Source organism: Atractosteus spatula, chromosome 13, assembly GCF_055471065.1.
Source record: "Atractosteus spatula isolate fAtrSpa1 chromosome 13, fAtrSpa1.hap1, whole genome shotgun sequence".
In the NCBI taxonomy this organism is placed as follows: domain Eukaryota; kingdom Metazoa; phylum Chordata; class Actinopteri; order Semionotiformes; family Lepisosteidae; genus Atractosteus; species Atractosteus spatula.
The window spans coordinates 27,992,287-28,010,166 of NC_142718.1; the positions used below are offsets into that span (position 1 = coordinate 27,992,287).

Sequence of the window (17,880 nt, forward strand, 5' to 3'; positions counted from 1 at the left end):
TTTTAGCCTCAGTAACTTTATTACACTGAAATATGAAAACTTCAGTCTTAATGGGACATACTGAATGCAAATATTTTTAATACAATTTTTATTCAACATTTTGTATTTATCCTAACAAATTAGCAACAAATTACATCTTATCATCATTGTACAAATTATCCCAATAAGCTTAGTCATACTCATAGTATGACTATTTAAACAGCCTCTTATAAGTTTCTTTTATATAGTGATAAATCATTAGGCTTGATCGTTTTCATTGAAGGCTTTCAGAGACAAAGTGACTTTGGCTAGTTTAAATTTCAAAATCAATTCTCACAGCCTTAATTATTTTAAATACCCACTGGGCTGCTTTTCATCTCAGCTCTTCTGTCAATTTTTAATTTCTACGTCTTCTGCAGCTTTGGTAAGGTTCTAAAGCTAATACATTTAAATTCAAATATTATCATTGTACCAGGTCATAGGTATCACTACCACAGTCTGTACTAACACTCGTGTGTTGCCAGAATAGTAATAGAGGTTAGAATAGGGGGCATCTTATGACATGCAAAGGAACAAGTAGAGGAATTCCTCTCTGAAAAGTAAAAAGTACTTTTTACTTTACAGCACGGAACTAACCTCTACCTGTTCCTGGAATAGCAATACATATTACACAAAATTTAGGTAAAATTAACAGAACTTGCAGTGATACAGTAAGATGTCAAATTCCACAAGGACAGAAACATACAGTCTGTATATGCTCAATATGAACATCTAATAAGAACACACGCATTGCCATGCAACAGATACATATACAAATATTGCATGCTTTTAAACATCAATCAGAAACAAATACATTTGTTTCAATGAGTCAGTTTGTTGCAGAGCTATAGTACTAAATTCTCTGTGGTGATTACCTACAGTACCTCCATCTGTACCGTGTGTCTTGTCAATAAACTTAATGCTGTTATAAACCTAAAATATTCTTCCCAACATCAGACTGATTTTGAGGGCTACACTACACATTTCTAAGGCAGCACTTTTGTAGGTTCCAGTACCTCAAGCAGGACATCCGCAGCATCGTGAAGGCACATAACCAGCGTCCCCACTCGCACCATGTTGTTGACATACGAAAAGGTTATCAGGGAGAGTGTTGCAAGGTGGTGAAGAAACATAATGAGGAAATCCTGGAGCAGAAAGAAAAAAAACAAAGTATGTATAAAATAATGCTTAACTACTGGGCAGCCAACTTGTAACATGTGAGATGCTTTTAAATATTTTTCAACGTATTTTTACCCATAATATCTAAAAGATTACGGTCTCTGCCTTGCAAATGGCCTGTGTGGACTCATGAAAACCAGCTCCAAAATGTAACAAAACACTGTTTTTTCCTTCTTTAGCGGCACACATTCATCCTGGGGATCTTGTCAGAGCAGATAGTGGTTTTATGAATGCACGTTTACCCTTAAAAACATATGGTTCTGTGCATTTCAAACGGTATACAGAGTTTTGAATGCATATGCATAAGATATTCTTCACTTATTTTAGGTACTTTACAGCTTCCAAAAGTGTGAAGTTCTAACAAAGCCTGTATATATGAAACCCTCCATCTAGACGAGCTGTATTATATCATGCTTTTTTAAAAAAGAAGGATGCTGAAAGAAGGTATTCATCATTTACATCAAATCACTACTTAATTTGTGCACAAGTCTTACACTGTTGCATGTTTCATTGCAAAATCAAACATATGAATGTAAAAATACATAACATTACACAGGAGGTACACATACTGTACACCAGCAATTTACTTCTCTGGTACAAAACCCAAGCAGAGTGCTTCATTTTCTAGCATTCCACTCTTCTGAAGAAAGCACTCAAATAATGTTTGACAGGGCTTGCATCCAGAAATTGACATCTGGTGTGCCAACATACCAGTTGTATTTGCTTTTAGGTTTCTGAGTTATTTCTTCAGGGATGAAGTGTTATGCACGAGGCATAAAATGTTTAAGAATTCTGTTTTGCAGTTTGGAGAAGAAATGTTGTACTTAACGATTTAACTTTGGCATTAATCCATTTCATATACACAACTGTATCACTTCTGTCCTATGTGGGTATTATGCATCTAAAAATGTATGAAGAAAATCCAATCCATAGCTCTCTGCCAAAGGCACCATCTACAGCTGGAACAACTTAATTCCAGACACAGCTCCCACATTTGATTCCTTCCTTTAATTAATGCTCTTCTCACTGAGACAAACTTATTTCATTATGGAAAAATGGGGCTTTCTTGGTCAACCTGGTAACTTGAAGTGTTTGCTCTTTCCTAAAAAAATTGAATGAACCTTTCCTAATTGGAAGGAGAAAACTTCAAATATAATTGACTTATCCATGCTTTAATTAAAGGTGTAGCACCTTTGTTTTTAATGATGCAGTTTGATACTTTAATAAATTAGTTTTTGTTGTTTATCATGCCAAATTAGAATCACATGGTTTAATGAATATACAGTAATATACACACACCGTCAGAATCCATCTCCAAGCATGCCAAGTGTTTATGGTGTACTCATGAAGTACAGTAATGTTTATTTTAAGAATTTTTCTAATACATATTCACTTAAAATCAAAAGGATATGCACATATCTTAAACATGAAGCTTTGGGATACACAGTTTAAGTATGTGGAGTGTTAGAATGCACTAAAAAGATGCAGTGGTGTACATATCAACTGAGCACCTCATGTCCTGTAAATCTCTTTAGTGTAAAGGATACAATGTATTTTGTGTACTCTGCCTGAATATGTAGTTTTTTCTTGCACTTTCTCCCAGATCTAATAAAACCTGAATTTTGCCAAACCTCAGTGAGATTTATACATGGCCATATAATCCACTACACCACAGTCTGGAGACTTAAATTTCTCCTACTCACATACTTCTTCTGTGAAATAGTAGCAGTCACACTACAAAGCAGTGTAGTTAGAGAAGTGAGAAATGGCTTCACCAATTGAATTAAGGGGAAACTGTAGGAAGACGAGATTGTAAAAGAATGTAATTTAGTCAGGAAAACAAGAATAACACCCCTAGTCTTTGAAAATGTGTCATGGAGCCTTTCATATCAAAGTCGTCTTATGTCTTATGTCTTATCTGAAGGATGGCACATTTCAAAGCACGGTATCCCTAGTTACTTAGGTACTGTGACATGAATCCAGAAATGTTGGTCCAGATGGGAAAGTGCCACCTATGAGACCACCACCACCACTTGCAGCAGCAGATCTCATGTGATCAGGCTACCAAGTGGTAATCCCATTGCAAGGATGTTATTGTATGAAAAGTAAAAAATTTTTACCCTTTAAGTTTCTAATGGTCAATTATTGTTGCTGATAGCTGGGCAAACCTGTAATGTCAGGACTACAGGGTACAAAACCTGCTTCCAAGTTAAATAATGCTTTATTTTGATTAAAAACACCTTATTCCTAGTAAGGGTCATGGCAACCCACAGCCTGTCCTTGAACCGATAGGCACCAAGGCAACACTACACACTGGACACTGTGGGACAAACTAGAGACTTGTCTCTGGAAAGTGAGAAGGGACCAGAGCACTCAGAGAAGACCCACTGGGAGCACAAGCACTTTAGAACTGAACCCCAGACCCCATTCTTGGAGGTAGAATAAAGCGTGACACAACAGCATGCAGTGCCATATGCAAACAATCAAATAAAGCCCCTTTCGACTATTTGTGTATTCCACTGGTGCGGAAAATGACAACTGTCTCTTATTTTGATTACTGGAAACATAGGGGATGGGTGTTTTTGGACTGCAGGTTCATTTCACGATTAAGATTTTCCTAAAAACTCTGCAGTGATCAAAATAGGACTCATTATGGCCTTGACCAAGAGTGAATTTGCAGCATGCTCATCATTCTTGTCTGTATAATTATATTTAACATGCACAATGCTAAAGGTGGAGTAGGGGGACGACTGGCTGATTAAAAAAATCATATTCACTAGAGCCAATATTTAGGAAATATTCAAAACAGCCAGCTGTACTGTAATACAAGACACGGTTAAATACCAACTCAATTCAGGTGATCTGATGTCTTAATCTCTTTGCATATTTTTCTGTTTCAGAAACAGTCTTGGTCAAAAATTAGCAGTACCAACATTATTCAGACTACACCATACGTGAATAACAGCCCATCCTCTCACAGAGCTACAGTATGCAATTGTTCTTAAGTAGAGAGGAGCAGTAAAAGAGTAAGCTGGGCATGAGGACTGAGAGCAGAGGTGTGAAATGCAGAATAGAAGCATGGAAAGAGTGCAGGGAACATACTGGATTTGGCAGGGGAGTGCACAGGACCTCCTCAGTGCGTTGTTTTGTGCATGAAAAAACTGAAAGAAGAAAACAGACAACATGCAAACAGTCAACAGAGATGAAAAGCGAGTGCATCATAAACTGTGGCAATCTGGGGGCAGTCGTGCTCAGGGTTGGAGTTACAAAGAAAGACAGACATGGAAGAATGCAAACAAGGAACTGGTGAACATGGGAAGCACGCACAGATACCGTAGTATTTAACTCTACAAAACAGCAAATAAAACCAACTATGATACACACGTTTTATATTGGCCTCTGCTCCTTAAGTGTAATCCTTTTAGGTAAGTGCTCCTGGAGTTAATTATTTGCCATATGCCGACTGTACAGTGTAAATAGTATAGCCCAGAAGATGACAAACATCACATCACCTTAGATATTATCAGTTTTTTTTATAATTGCTTTCTGCCAGTAAAAGCTTTAAAAATGCATCAGCCAGTTAGATTATCCAATGCAATGTCTGTTGTCAAAAAAGAAATGTCCTTGAAAAGGATGCAGTCAGCTTCTTGAGAACAAGTATTTCAGGACATACTTTCTGTGAAGACACATGAAAATGCCTTGTACTGTATTTCTACTACTCAGAAAAAAAAAGGTTTGTTCAAATAAAGCACAATCGACCAGTGGTGTGTTTATTATTTTTATTCGTAATGGGTTGAACTGTATGCGGTCAGGTGTCATCTGCGTTGATGCTGTGTTGCGTATGCCTCACTGATGTTTTAGATCATATTATAGTTAAAGCAGGGGTGAATGCATTTTCATCTTCTTCATGTTTGAGAGATTTGCAGGATTGCACATTCACAATGCTAAATAACTATGATGTCATGTCCCAGCCTCCGTAGTTAACATATCTGACTGTTAATTATTACTGAGTTGATCTGGCGTTTAAAAGACTTAAAGCGTAATCTGCATTTATGTGGGAACGTATTTAATAAACGTGCAATCAGCAAGGCATTACTGTCTTTGCAAAACGTTTAACAAAATAATTAATATACAGTACAGAACACGTGTGCAATGGTTCTGCTGAGAAAAACAAAATGCTTTTTGGTTTCTCATATTTAAGGAGGTTCCTGGACATCGAAGACACAGTAAATAACATTAGCAGGAGTACAATGCAACAAACAAGTTCTCCTCAACGACAATGTCTTATTAATGGTAAGATTAATGGTAAAATCCATCCATTTTCTAACTGTTACTTCAAATTTGGATCACTGGGGAGCCAGAGCCTATCTTGGCAAGCACTGGGCACAAGGCAGGGTACAACTTGGATGGGATACCAGTCTATAACACATACAAACACACACACACTCATTTTTCCACTCGAACATGGGGGAAACATACAGTACAAACTCAACGCAGATGGCATTCCAAGTCTGGAACTGAACCCAGGACCCAGTACGACAGCAACGCTAACCATTGTGCCACAATGCCACCTGCTTTACAGTCTCTTACTATTAATGAAGTTAATGCTTTGTTAAAAGGAACTGCAAGGTTACTTTTACATTTTGCAGTTGGAAAATGATTGGCAATAAGTGCATTTCAAACCTCAATGAAACTACCAAATACACAGTAATGTGTACAACCTCCAGTTTACATCACAAAAGAGATGGAGTTTTAAGTATGTGTAGTGCCATATTACCGTTGTTGACTGTGATCATTTAGACCAAGCAAACTTTGCTACACTATTAATAGTAAATATTTCTATGAAACCGACACATACAAGGCGACATACTTTTAAGTATTGCAAAAAAATAGCAATCTGCCAACCAACTAGAATACACTCATAACGATTAATGTTGTTAGGAGACCATGTTTCTCATTTGCTTACAGCAACTAGTGAGCAGGAAGGGCTGCTTTCACGTCACAATTGAACTCTCACTCTTGCCCTTGGCAAAACAAGCGGTTTCTGTCTGCCTGCAACAATAGGCAACCATACAGTACTTTTACAAAGTACAAGATTTTACACTTAATTCAATATTGGTAGAATATTGCAATACCGTCAATTGATTTATTTTGTAGCCAACATTTAATAATCGTCTGAAAAATTGGAACCGCTGTTCCCCTTTAATATGAATAAATTTTATGATGAGCACTCGCAGTAATTTTGAAAAGATAGCACCCATGACTGTATGGTTTTAGAAGCAGAGAGAGAGTAGAGAGTAGAGAGAAGAGGTGTAATTCAAATCGTGAGGTTTACCGGGGCAACTCACCTGGCTGAGGAGAACAAAAACCTGTCCATGAGAACAGGGCTGACACAACCCCCTTTGTTTAATAAACCTCAGCTCTGTTTAATGCTGCAGAGGCAGAAATGGGATGGAGAGAGAGAAGTTGAAATAAAAAGTGCAAGGGAGTGAGCAAGAAGCACAATATTTATACGTAGGGAGGTGGAAGTGGGCAAGACTAGGTGTTGACCTCCTCTCGGACGTTTGTTTAAAACTCCATACTGGCAGGCTTGCTGAAGTTACAGCTGACCTTCCCCTAGAGCTCTTTAAGGAAATAGTTAATTGTTATATAACTGGTGTAGGGTCAGAAAACCACATTCTCACATGGCTTTGCACAGAATATAAGAAGTGTGCATGGTGTTAGTTGGTAGTGGGGTGTTGAAGAGCAGTCTTGGTCTCCAGAGTGGGTTTTGGTGAATGAAGACTCCTTACCCTCCAGCCTTTAGTTCATTGCAAGTTTTAATGAGCTCAGGCCTCACGCGCCACCTTATTTAAAGTGTGGCCAATCACATCCATGTTTTTTTTTAAGCATCATGACTATACAGTATGGATGCTGAACACAATTAACATACTTCTTTTCTGAGATGTTAATGTAATTTAAATGTCATCATATGGATTGAAGGCAATCCGTATTTATTTTCTTCATTGTTCTGATTTGAACTCATTACTGTATGTGCCAATAATGCTATTTAAGAAAAAAATCTTATGTTGGGTATTAACACTGTGCAGAACAGTCATGCATGCTAAGGAATAATTGTTATAATATGCAACATTAAAGACACATGAGAATCTGAAAATAATTTATTCAAAAGCATGAACAGGATATTTAAAGAAAATATTCACATGGGGATTTTGATTTATTCCATTATCTTTCTCAGGAACTGCATAGAGGCCTAGATGGCCATATGTCTACTCTCAGGACTTGGGCTTTGAAGGTCTGAGAATTACAGATGAGCAGATGCTCACAGAGTAAGACTGTTGTGCAAATTTAACTGCTTATCTGCTTTGGGTTTTCCGCATGGAATTACTATGGCACAGAATTCCTGTAAAACAATTTCCCATGGAATAAAAGCAAATGAGTGAAATTTCGACATGATTAAGAATACTGAGAAAAGGCCTGCCCCTATTATTCTGTCCTTCAAGGCTGTTCAGAAGAAATACAGTATGTACTTATCAGAACGTAATCTCTTGGAATCAGAGATTTTATATTACTGCAGTACATACAGCACACAAATTGCAGATATATACTAAAAGGTCAAACTATTAGGAACATCCCACCTCCACTGCTGTCAGAACTACATCATTATGAGGGCAATCAGAAAAGTTAATTGATAGCAGAGATTGAGGTACTGTCAAGAAATGTGAAAAGGAACTGTCTCTTTGGTATATACATCAGGTGTTCATATGCATGTCCACTTATAGGGAAGCACATGTGCTGAAGGTACGGTAATTTGTCTTCCCTATCTGGAACGTATATCATCATATGATCATATGATAATTTGACATGTGTGAAGGAATAGGCAGGCTCCATCCATAAAATGGATGAATTTTGAAAATCACTTTATTTCATTGATGCATTATTTCAGATACATAAAGGCTCTTTTTATAAAAAGATAAGTATTGTACTTTAAGTAATGAACAATGAGACTGAGGACTCATGCAAACAACTGTGTCACCCAAAAGACTATATGCCAATGCAAAAACGAGGCAGTAGGCCTATTCTTGATATACTGTAGGATGTTCAACATTGACATTTTAATGCAATGCTTATATAGACGTTATCAATAATATCTGCAAAGCCCATCCAAGATATAATTATAAGATATACAGTATAGATATATAAATAAGGCTGAAATCCATCCTGTTTCTGATTTTTGTCTTAATTGTCAGAAGAAACAGATTTTTTAGTTTTAGTGGTCATGAATGTTGTTACCGTTTAGCACTCTTACTGAGGTGAACCTCAGGGATCTCTTTTGGGGTACCGTCCTATTCAATACCCCCAAACTACTGGGTAAAATAATTAACAGTAATAGCATGTACTTCACATCTACGTTGATGACAATGCAAATCTATCTAAATAGTGAACCTGATGTTTCTTTAATTATTTCTGTTCTTAATATCTGTCTAGTGAACTTTCAAACCAGAACACAGTAAATAGTTTTGCAATTAAATTGTAGCTGAAGTGATATTACTGGGTCTATGAATCAGTTCAGCACAGACAGCAAGTTCAGACTAGTTATAGTTCTGAGACTGTTTTCAACTTCTGATGTTACAAACCAAGGGGTTGGATCTGACTCCTTTGAGGAAAATCTGTAGTGTTATTTAATCATTTGCAAAGCACTGCTTGCTTCACACCTTTTTGTCTATGGTTGATGTGGAGAAACCGGTAGATGCTTTCATTTCATTAAGGATTACTATAATGCTCTGTTTGCTGCTGTTTCTACACAAAAGGAGGAAATATATTTAACATAGTGCTTCAGGGGTTTTAACTTTGTGAAAAAAGCATAACCACTGAACTAATTTTAGCATCTCTTCATTGGTTATCAGTTCTTTTTTGAATATGCTACAAGATCACACTGCTTACTTTCCAGAAATCATAACCTGTGCTCTACCAAAAATGGCCTTCTGTATGTACCCATGGCAAAGTTACACCTCATGGAAGGGCAAGTTTAAATACTATGGCTCAATGTGTATGGAAATCCCTTCCTAGGTTTATTAAAGAATCAAAACACTCATAATGCTTTAAAGGTGGTAAAGGTGGCAGAGATGAGTCCTGTGTTGTAAAGTTGCAGGACCAAGACTAAGATAGGGCAGTGCTACAACTTCGTAGGAAGCAGGATTATTACCTTCAGACACAATCCTGTCACATTTCAGAAGCTGGGCAAGGTTGGGGCAGATCAGTACTCGCACTTCCAGAGAAAATTAGGTTTTGCTGCACCCAACATTGGGGGATCAGTATGTGGCGCTTTGTCCTCTGGGTCAGAATTATCAAACCGTTGCTACAGTAACTGGATAACTGAGCTGTAGGAAGTGCAATCCTTTAGACAATATGTGAAACTAAGACTTTGATTACTCGGCTATCAAAGATCCCACAGCACTTTTCATGAGAGTAGAGATGTTAACCATGGTGTCCTTTGTGAAATTCCACCCTAGGCTGGTAAAATCTGTCCTCCCTAGAATTTCCCTTTAATTCGATTGGTCTAGCAGTTTCTAACCTATCCATCAGGTATGTTGTGTACTTGGGCTGCTGACACTTAATGGCTGCTATGCATCATGATAGCGGGAGCTGCAATTCAGTGATGGATGAAGTAGGTCCTTAGTACCAGACGAGCAAGTACTGTATGCAAACAGCAATGAATAGGCTGAACTTAGGACAAGCAAATCAGAGAAGTTGCATCTGGAATATTTTTATTGCATGCAACCATGATAAGTGCCATTGTATATATCTTACTCTGGCCCTCGGAAAAGATATTCTGGTATACATTGTTAAAACACATCAAGGCATTTTTAAATGGAATCCATCCACTGGTATTCCTAGTCTCTGTTTTAATGCTTTTTATGCTCTCATTCTTTTGTGTATTCTGTGAAGTGCTTTGGGACTTTTTCAATGGAAGGGGTGATGAAAAATAAATGCTTTATTTTTTTATCTGGCTGTCGTTAAATTGTAATAATTTAAAATACCTATGTGCAACAGACTGTCACTTCCTGCATCTCTGCTGGATATTCTGAAAATGAACGATTAGTTCAAAATTAAATACTGCTCACTCAGGGATTTACAAATCAAGTTGAATAATTGGCATTCATGGTACTGTAATCAATAGGCGTCTTACCTTCCTTCTAATATCCGTAAACTGGGAAAACAATAATGACAAATAGAAAGACAGCTCCACTATGTAGTAGTAGTGAAGGTCAGCTGTGAGAGGCTGTGAATAAAGAAAACAAGAACTGTTAGGAATGACCCACAACATTTAAACAAAAAAATCTACTAGAGAAAGCAATTAAACCTCTGTGTCCACCTGGGATGAAAATAAATTCCCAGGGGTTACAAGGACAAGGACTGGGAGTCCTGAGCTAATGCAAAGAAATGAAAATACATGTAACTGTAATTGAAAGATACATGAAAGTTTGTTACACAAGGATCAGACTATTATTAAAACACCATTGGTGTTATAGTTTTGCCTCACTGAGTGTGCTTGTTCAATGAGCAGGAGCATTTACACCCTACTCTGGTACTGTTCTGTCAGAGCTACAACAGTGGACCCAGGAACTATGCTGGGCAGCTGCTGAGGATACTGGGAAGGGTATTATTCTGGACACCTTAACCCTAGTGGCTAATTAGTTGCTGTTGAATTTTTTCCGCTTTCAAAGCTGTCCTACAGTGTTGCCCTTGTGTTGTCTTTGACTCCCAGTCTGTTTATGGTCATTTTGTAGGCGAGTGTGTGGTACGTGTGAGTAGGATGCTTATATGGAAGCAGGTGGAACCAGGGAATTCTCCTCTTTTGAGTTGGTGTGCTTGCGTGTGGGCTGTTCCCTGTGCAAAGAACTTACTAGCTGCTGAGTGCTGCCAAACTAAAAACTCTACGGCTATAATCCCTTTGTGCAGATGCACCAAAACAAAAAAGTACTGTGTGCTCATTGCTCGAACCCTTCAGTCGCTGGCTAGGATTGTGATATAATTCCTTAAATTAATTGGGAAAATGAACAACATCAGGTGAAATAGAAGCTAATGAACTCTTTTGTAAATGTCTGTATGTACTTATACACAGGCTTGTGTGGGAAGTTACAGGTCTTAACAATGCAATCTTCTTGTGAATTCCAAAGCAGTTGTGAGAAGCACATAGTTAAGTGTCTGTACTGTACAAAATTGGATATTGTACAGACTGTTCCAGACTCTTAGACAGGAGTCTCAGAATCTCACGACAGGAATCTTTGTTTTTTGAAACAGAATGAAATATCATAGTATATCAGTTCTTATTTTTCAGCCACCAGAGGATGGATACACTTACTATCTTTTTGTAAGTGATTCGAAATGTCATAAGATCATAATACATAACAGGAAGCTACTCATAACAGTTTCTTTAACTCTAATTAGAGCATATGAGGATTCGCTGATGATGCCATAATTTGGACCAATATTTGCAGAAATAATCTGATAATTACCTGATAAGGGTAGTTGTACCAAGATTCTCTGGTGTTCCAAAGCCAGGACGTCTTTATAAGAAACAAAAAAAAAAGTCAGAATGTTTGACAAATGATTCGTACAAACTTTGTGGGGAGTAACAGTGATTTATTTAAACTTTGTCATTCAAATTCATTCCTTAAAGAATGTTAATAATCTATTTATTTTCAGTCCTCTAGTCTTCATAAAAGTTGAAGATTTAAGAAAAATATAAAAAAACAAACATAAAGGTAATTTCCTTTTTTATAATCCACATTCTATCTAATCTAAATAAAAGTAATTTGAATGCAAATTTTCACAATGCCTGTAAGGACAAGGAGTTCATTTCAGGCCCAATACTACAAATTTAACAATAGTTTTTCTTTAATATTAAACAAGAAAATTGTGTATACAGTATTAATTAACAGTGTTTATTAACTATTCTAAATTAGTTATACTGTATGCGTATTATATGTGTACAGACTTTCACATTTATGCTACCTTCTTGTTTTTTTTTTACTAGAAAATAATGGTCTTTAAGTTACTGAAGATCTGTGAGTGACAAGTTAGTTTGTGTAGCCATGGACACAGATTGAGTGTTAGGAGCTCATCATTATATAGAACAAAGCTTTACGATAAACAAACGAAAAAGGTGGTCAGATTAGTTTCTCAGTTTACAAGGGAATTCATTTAGCAAACGTATAAAATCTATTTTCAAGTCTTCAAGCATTTAATGCCACATGACTGGAGTTTAAAATGCTTCACCCTTTTCAAGTTGTTTGGTAATATGAATTCTGACTTGACCATTATGGGGATAATGTCAAATGTTTCAGATTGGGAAAGCAGATTCTGTTTTGAACACCATAGCTGTTAAAGGGTGTTGTAAGGAAAGGTCAAAATACTGACCAGGCTGCTACTTTTAAAAGCTTGTTGAAAGAGCTTCTGCTTTTACTACTGTGAGCTGATGGGCACTGCTTTCATTCTGTCAGATGTTCATAAAAGGATTCTTTGGCTGAAACACAAGCCAAACAAAAGAAATAAAATGACTGTTAAATGTACACTCAGTATATATGCAGTGTATTCTTGGCTGTGTACCTTGTCTGGTAATAAAGAAATTAATTGAACTTTAAATCGATAAGGAAAATACAATTATTTTTAAACCTTTTTTTCTTGAGTGGCTTGAGCTGTTGATAACCAAATCAACAGTTTCGTCTTAACAGCCCGTTGCTTAACAACGAATCGAGAATCAATGTTAAAGATCCTTGAAAGACAACAAATACCCATGGCAACTCTAAGTTCAAGTAGCAGCTGCCTTACAAGTACAGCAATTGCACACTTTAAAAACAAAATAAAAAATGTTTTGCTTTCAGAATGGATTGGTATAGAAACATTTAACTGGATTCCACCAGTATATATTTTGGTGTTATAACCAAAATGTTTAGACCATATCGAAGTTGTTGTGTTTAAATTTTACTGGTGAACCATCACTATACATGCAGGAATTAAAAATCAAATTTCAAAATATATCCCATAATCAGCGCAAATGCAGCTTTTAAAACAAGAGATATGCCCATAGATTATCTTCATATCTCGGTTCTTGACATTTAAAAAAAATAAACACAAAACCCACAAATGTTTAATTATTTATGAATGGTCTATGACTGCAGCTACATCTAAGAAGCCAAAAATGTAGCTACTTGGCACACAACATGGCATCAATAGAATACAGAATAAAACTGAATTTTGCAACTAAATTTAAATGTAATATAGACACCTCAAATATTTCAAATACTCAAACACCTATAGAACACTATAATGAAGAATTAAAATTTTACAGACATTCTTACAAAGACAGTCAGATCCCAAACCTACAGTAAATAATATGTTGCAATATCAGGTTTTTAAAACAAATTTCAAGTACTTTACATTATAAAAGGCATTACATAGTATAACCATAGAACCAGCATTAAATTTCAAACTATTTTATAGCATATTAGTGTACATCTTTTGATTATAATTCCAAATAGTTCACACATTTGGAATTAGAACTAAAGAAATAAAAGTAAAATTCATAAATGAATTTCAAGATCATGGTGTCATAAATAGTTTCAAGAAATATAGTGTAACCTCACTGTGTGTGCACCCTTAAAAATGTTTCAATATAGGTAATTTACAACAATTCATACTATACAATGGACTAGATGCACACGATGGTTTAAGGTTTGGACACAAAAGGTACAGGAACAAGAAAAAGCAGAAATCATGATAATATATTAAATGGATTATTTAATAAAATATAGAATGTGTTTAATATTTTAGATAAAACAAATTTTCTTATACATAAGGCCTCTTTATGATATAGTGTATTATCACAGCTTAGATCTGTAGTAATAGTATATACTGTACATTTTATTGTGGCTGTGTAAAGTTTCATAGATACTGTGCAAAAGATGCATAAAAAGAGTTTTCAGTTTGAAAAATGGCACTACAAATCCTGACTTGCATGATGCCCCCTATTAATACTATATAAATTTGCAATGCAGGTGTTTAACCAAGCATTATTTAGTTTATGTTGAAGCTGAGCAACAGCTTGATGTCATCATTAAAATATCATATATTTATCAGCAACAAGAAGAACTTTGGAATCACATTTATCTAAAGTCATGCACACACGTCAGCACTACTTTGAAACCTTTCAGAAAATAGCCCTAGTTTGTAGTTCTTGCCACAAGAGGGACCTAAAATACAGTATGTTAGTATATTGCTTCAAGCAGTTTCTGTACCTCAGAGGCCAACACGGCAGTACATAACAAAATCTTGGAGATTCACAGGGTAAAACCAGTATTTAAAAATGCAGTCTAGTGAGCCAAATTATTTGGAGGCTGGGCATCATCGTGTAATTTGTATAATTGAAACAGAAAAAAAATAAATTTTATTAATAAGGACACAGGTGAAGTAAGTGAGCATGCCATTAAAAATGTTTGAGCTGCTTCATTATAGCCATTCCTTATTTTTCAGAACGGATGGTGCAAGCAGCTATCTGACACCAAGAACGTGTAACTCATCATTGTCTTCAGCACTTGACAGATGTCAAAACTCCAACTGTAATTAAACCAAGTGAACAGAAGTTCTTTGTTTATTTTGGTTTAAGGAAAACAAATACTTCCCAGGCGAACACATGGCTCCAGTCCTACTAGAAATATAAAGTGAATTGCCAATAATACAGCAGGGTAGGTGGTTTGCAATAGATTTACTCTTAGACCTCTGTAGTAGCAAGTAAAAAACAACAAATGCAGGAAATAGCAGATACTGCCCACGAGCTTAGTCACACAAAAAACAGTTCTGAGTAAATCCAATATTGTATTAGCAAACACCAGTATTTATGACCCTGAAAAAAACATTATGTTGGACCTGGCTTAACCAACAGATGCATTATGCCAATCAAATGTATTTTTCTTTAATTTGATTTATTATTGTCTTGTTTTCATGGTAGTTTATTTGATTAAAGACTAGACAGAGATATTTGAGAAAGATATATTGATAGCATACTGCAGGAAAGCACAAATCCATCATTTATCAGAAGGCAAACCAATACAGTAAAGGGATATTTTTTTAAAAACTACTGTATGTTCATGCACTGTCAAAAAAGGAAAGGGAATCACTTGTTAACTGGTAACTCACTTACTAATTTCTTTGCATCTATTAAATAGAAAATATAAGAAACTTGAAAGCACCAGCAAGAAAAAAAGAGGCATGAAAGCAGCCATGCTTTATGAATTTCTGTCATACAGGTTGTAAAATGAGAGGATCTTTTACATGCAACATGTCCTATTTTTCATCATCTGGACATCATTAATCTGGGTATTTTGTTAACACAACATCTGGCTTAAATGGTGGTGAAATGTAAAGGGTTTCAAAAATGTCTGAATAATATTTTATGGAGTTTCTACAATAAAAGTTAAAAATATTCTCATCACACAAAATAATGAAATACATATGGAATAACAAAGAGCAGCAGTGGTTGAGGAAAACGTCCAGAGTGCTGTTAACACAACACCCAACTAAACTGAATGTTAAGAAAGTTTATTGAGATGTTAGTTTTTGCTTAACCCAACCGGAAGAGATGCAAACACCTGGCCATAGACCAGGGAAATTAGAGCTTACAAAAGTGTCAAGTGAAACCCAAAGGCAACAATGTAGAATTAAGAAAAGAAAACAAAAAGAAATGAAATTGTGACAACTGTCTCAAAGAACCATTAGATACAGAGAAGAGTGGGACCAAAACTACTGTACGTGAGGAGAAAATAAACCACACAGACAAAAGACCTAAATAGTTTGGCAGTTCCACTCCAAGTGGTTAAACAGAAAGTTGGTGAAATGCCTGGATACAGTATCAGTATTGGTTTTGATGTACAGTAGGTGTGGCATGTCTCTAAAGACCTGCATTGAGTGGTTTGATGGGGAGAATTAGGAAAGCTTTAACAGGCCACTGTGGAAGCTGGACCTTTTTTAAACAAATGACCGGAAGAGTATGGGGTGGCAAATCTAGATTTTAAAGGAACAAGTAATAGGTTTATTCCATGCTGAAAAAAAGAAGAAAGAGAACACAACGTTTCAGCCGTGGAGCCTTCTTCAGGTGTCAAATCTAGATTTTGTTCAAATCTAATGGAGGGGAAAGAGAAATCAACAATGAGACACAACAAGAACTTACTCATTGAGAGAGACATGAGATCAACAAGATCTCACTGGAAGAGATCAGAAGCTGGGGTTTTTTTTTTAGGACTGGTTCGCAAGGAATAATAATAATTTTGAATTTCAATAATGCAAATTTAAATTTAAATTTACAGTAACAGCTTTCTTAACCTGCTGGATGCTGAACAAATGATGAAAAACAAGAAAAACTGTAACAATCAAGGACAAGTCTTAATTAAAAGATGTGTTTTAGGGTCATATTTTAAAACAGTTAAATAATCTGCCTCTCAAAGCGTTGCAGGAAGGGCATTTCATAAAAATAGAGCAGCGACAGAGCAAGCACAGTGTTTGGTACAATGAGCAATTCTGAATCCAGAATGATTCCATTAAATTCTGTAGAGGGGCCAGAAGTCCATCCCTAGCAGAAGTCCATCCCTAGCAACATGGTTACCCATTGTTTGAAGAAATGAATATCAAGGTGGACTTGACTCTTGCAGGGGGAACACAGGGAAAATTGATTGTAAGGAAATTGTCAACGAGTTGAAGGAAAAAGGGAAACTTGTAATTATTTATCAGACTCCAGTAGAGGGCTTCCGATAGGTTGTTGAAAGTGACTGGGCTGCTCCTGCAGCCAAAGATTAAGCGAACCTCACAGTAAAACGCAGACCAAAGAGACACCGAAATTTGGAATTCAGAAACATGGTTTTGACACCACTGTAGACATCAGCTGCGAAAAGCCTTGTGCCAGGTCCTGCAATCTTAATGAAGAGGATGATATATTCGGTGGCATAGTGACATGAAAAATACAAGCTGGGAATAAGGGGGTTAATGCTCCGAATAGCAGAGTTGTGAGGACCTGACAAGTCGATTATCAAATGCTTCTTTCTACAACATTCGGAAAGTAGCAGCCCTCATGGTGATACTGTGACATGTAGAGAAAGGAGGAGAAGCAAAGGGAGCAATCAAAAAGTCTAGTGACTCAGGGTCAGAGGCTGCAGATGGAAGATGTTTACAGATGACAGGAGAGGAAGGAAAAGTGAATTAAACAAGCAGAAAAAAAAGAAAAGAAAGGACATCCAGTAGCTACAGAGTGAAGACGGGATCAGGGTGGCAGTGTAATACGGAAGCAATTCAATATCAATTGGAAAATGAATGCAGGCATACTGGGCCTGTGAAACCAACTGGAAACCAATGCAGGCATACTGGGCCAGTGAAGGATGGTGGTGGCTTTGCCTCAGTTGCTACAGAAGTGAAGGTATCAGCAGGAAGGGGAAGAGAAGGAATTGAAGTTATTGCGAATTTGGCAACTTCAGACAAACAATATTTGATGGCAGTAAATATCTTTGGAATGGAGAAGATTAAAGAAAACGTGTGGCTGGGGTTGAATGGGGGAAGACAGCGGGGAGATAATGGAATAAGTCAAAGCTCGAGGGGTCAATCCTGGAGGCTGCTGCAGGCCAGGGGTTTGAAATA

The 17,880-nt window shown here is 36.6% G+C and overlaps 1 protein-coding gene across 1 annotated transcript in view; it reads right to left on the bottom strand.

The window, feature by feature from the left end:
- Positions 1-17,880, bottom strand: part of cers6 (ceramide synthase 6) — a 56,417-nt gene that overhangs the window by 12,739 nt on the left and 25,798 nt on the right. The window contains exons 5-7 of the mRNA XM_088931305.1: positions 11,718-11,768; positions 10,388-10,480; positions 1,035-1,163 (exon numbers count right to left, since the gene is read on the bottom strand). Coding sequence (XP_088787431.1) covers positions 1,035-1,163; positions 10,388-10,480; positions 11,718-11,768 — 273 coding nt within the window. The remainder of the gene's footprint in view (positions 1-1,034; positions 1,164-10,387; positions 10,481-11,717; positions 11,769-17,880) is intronic.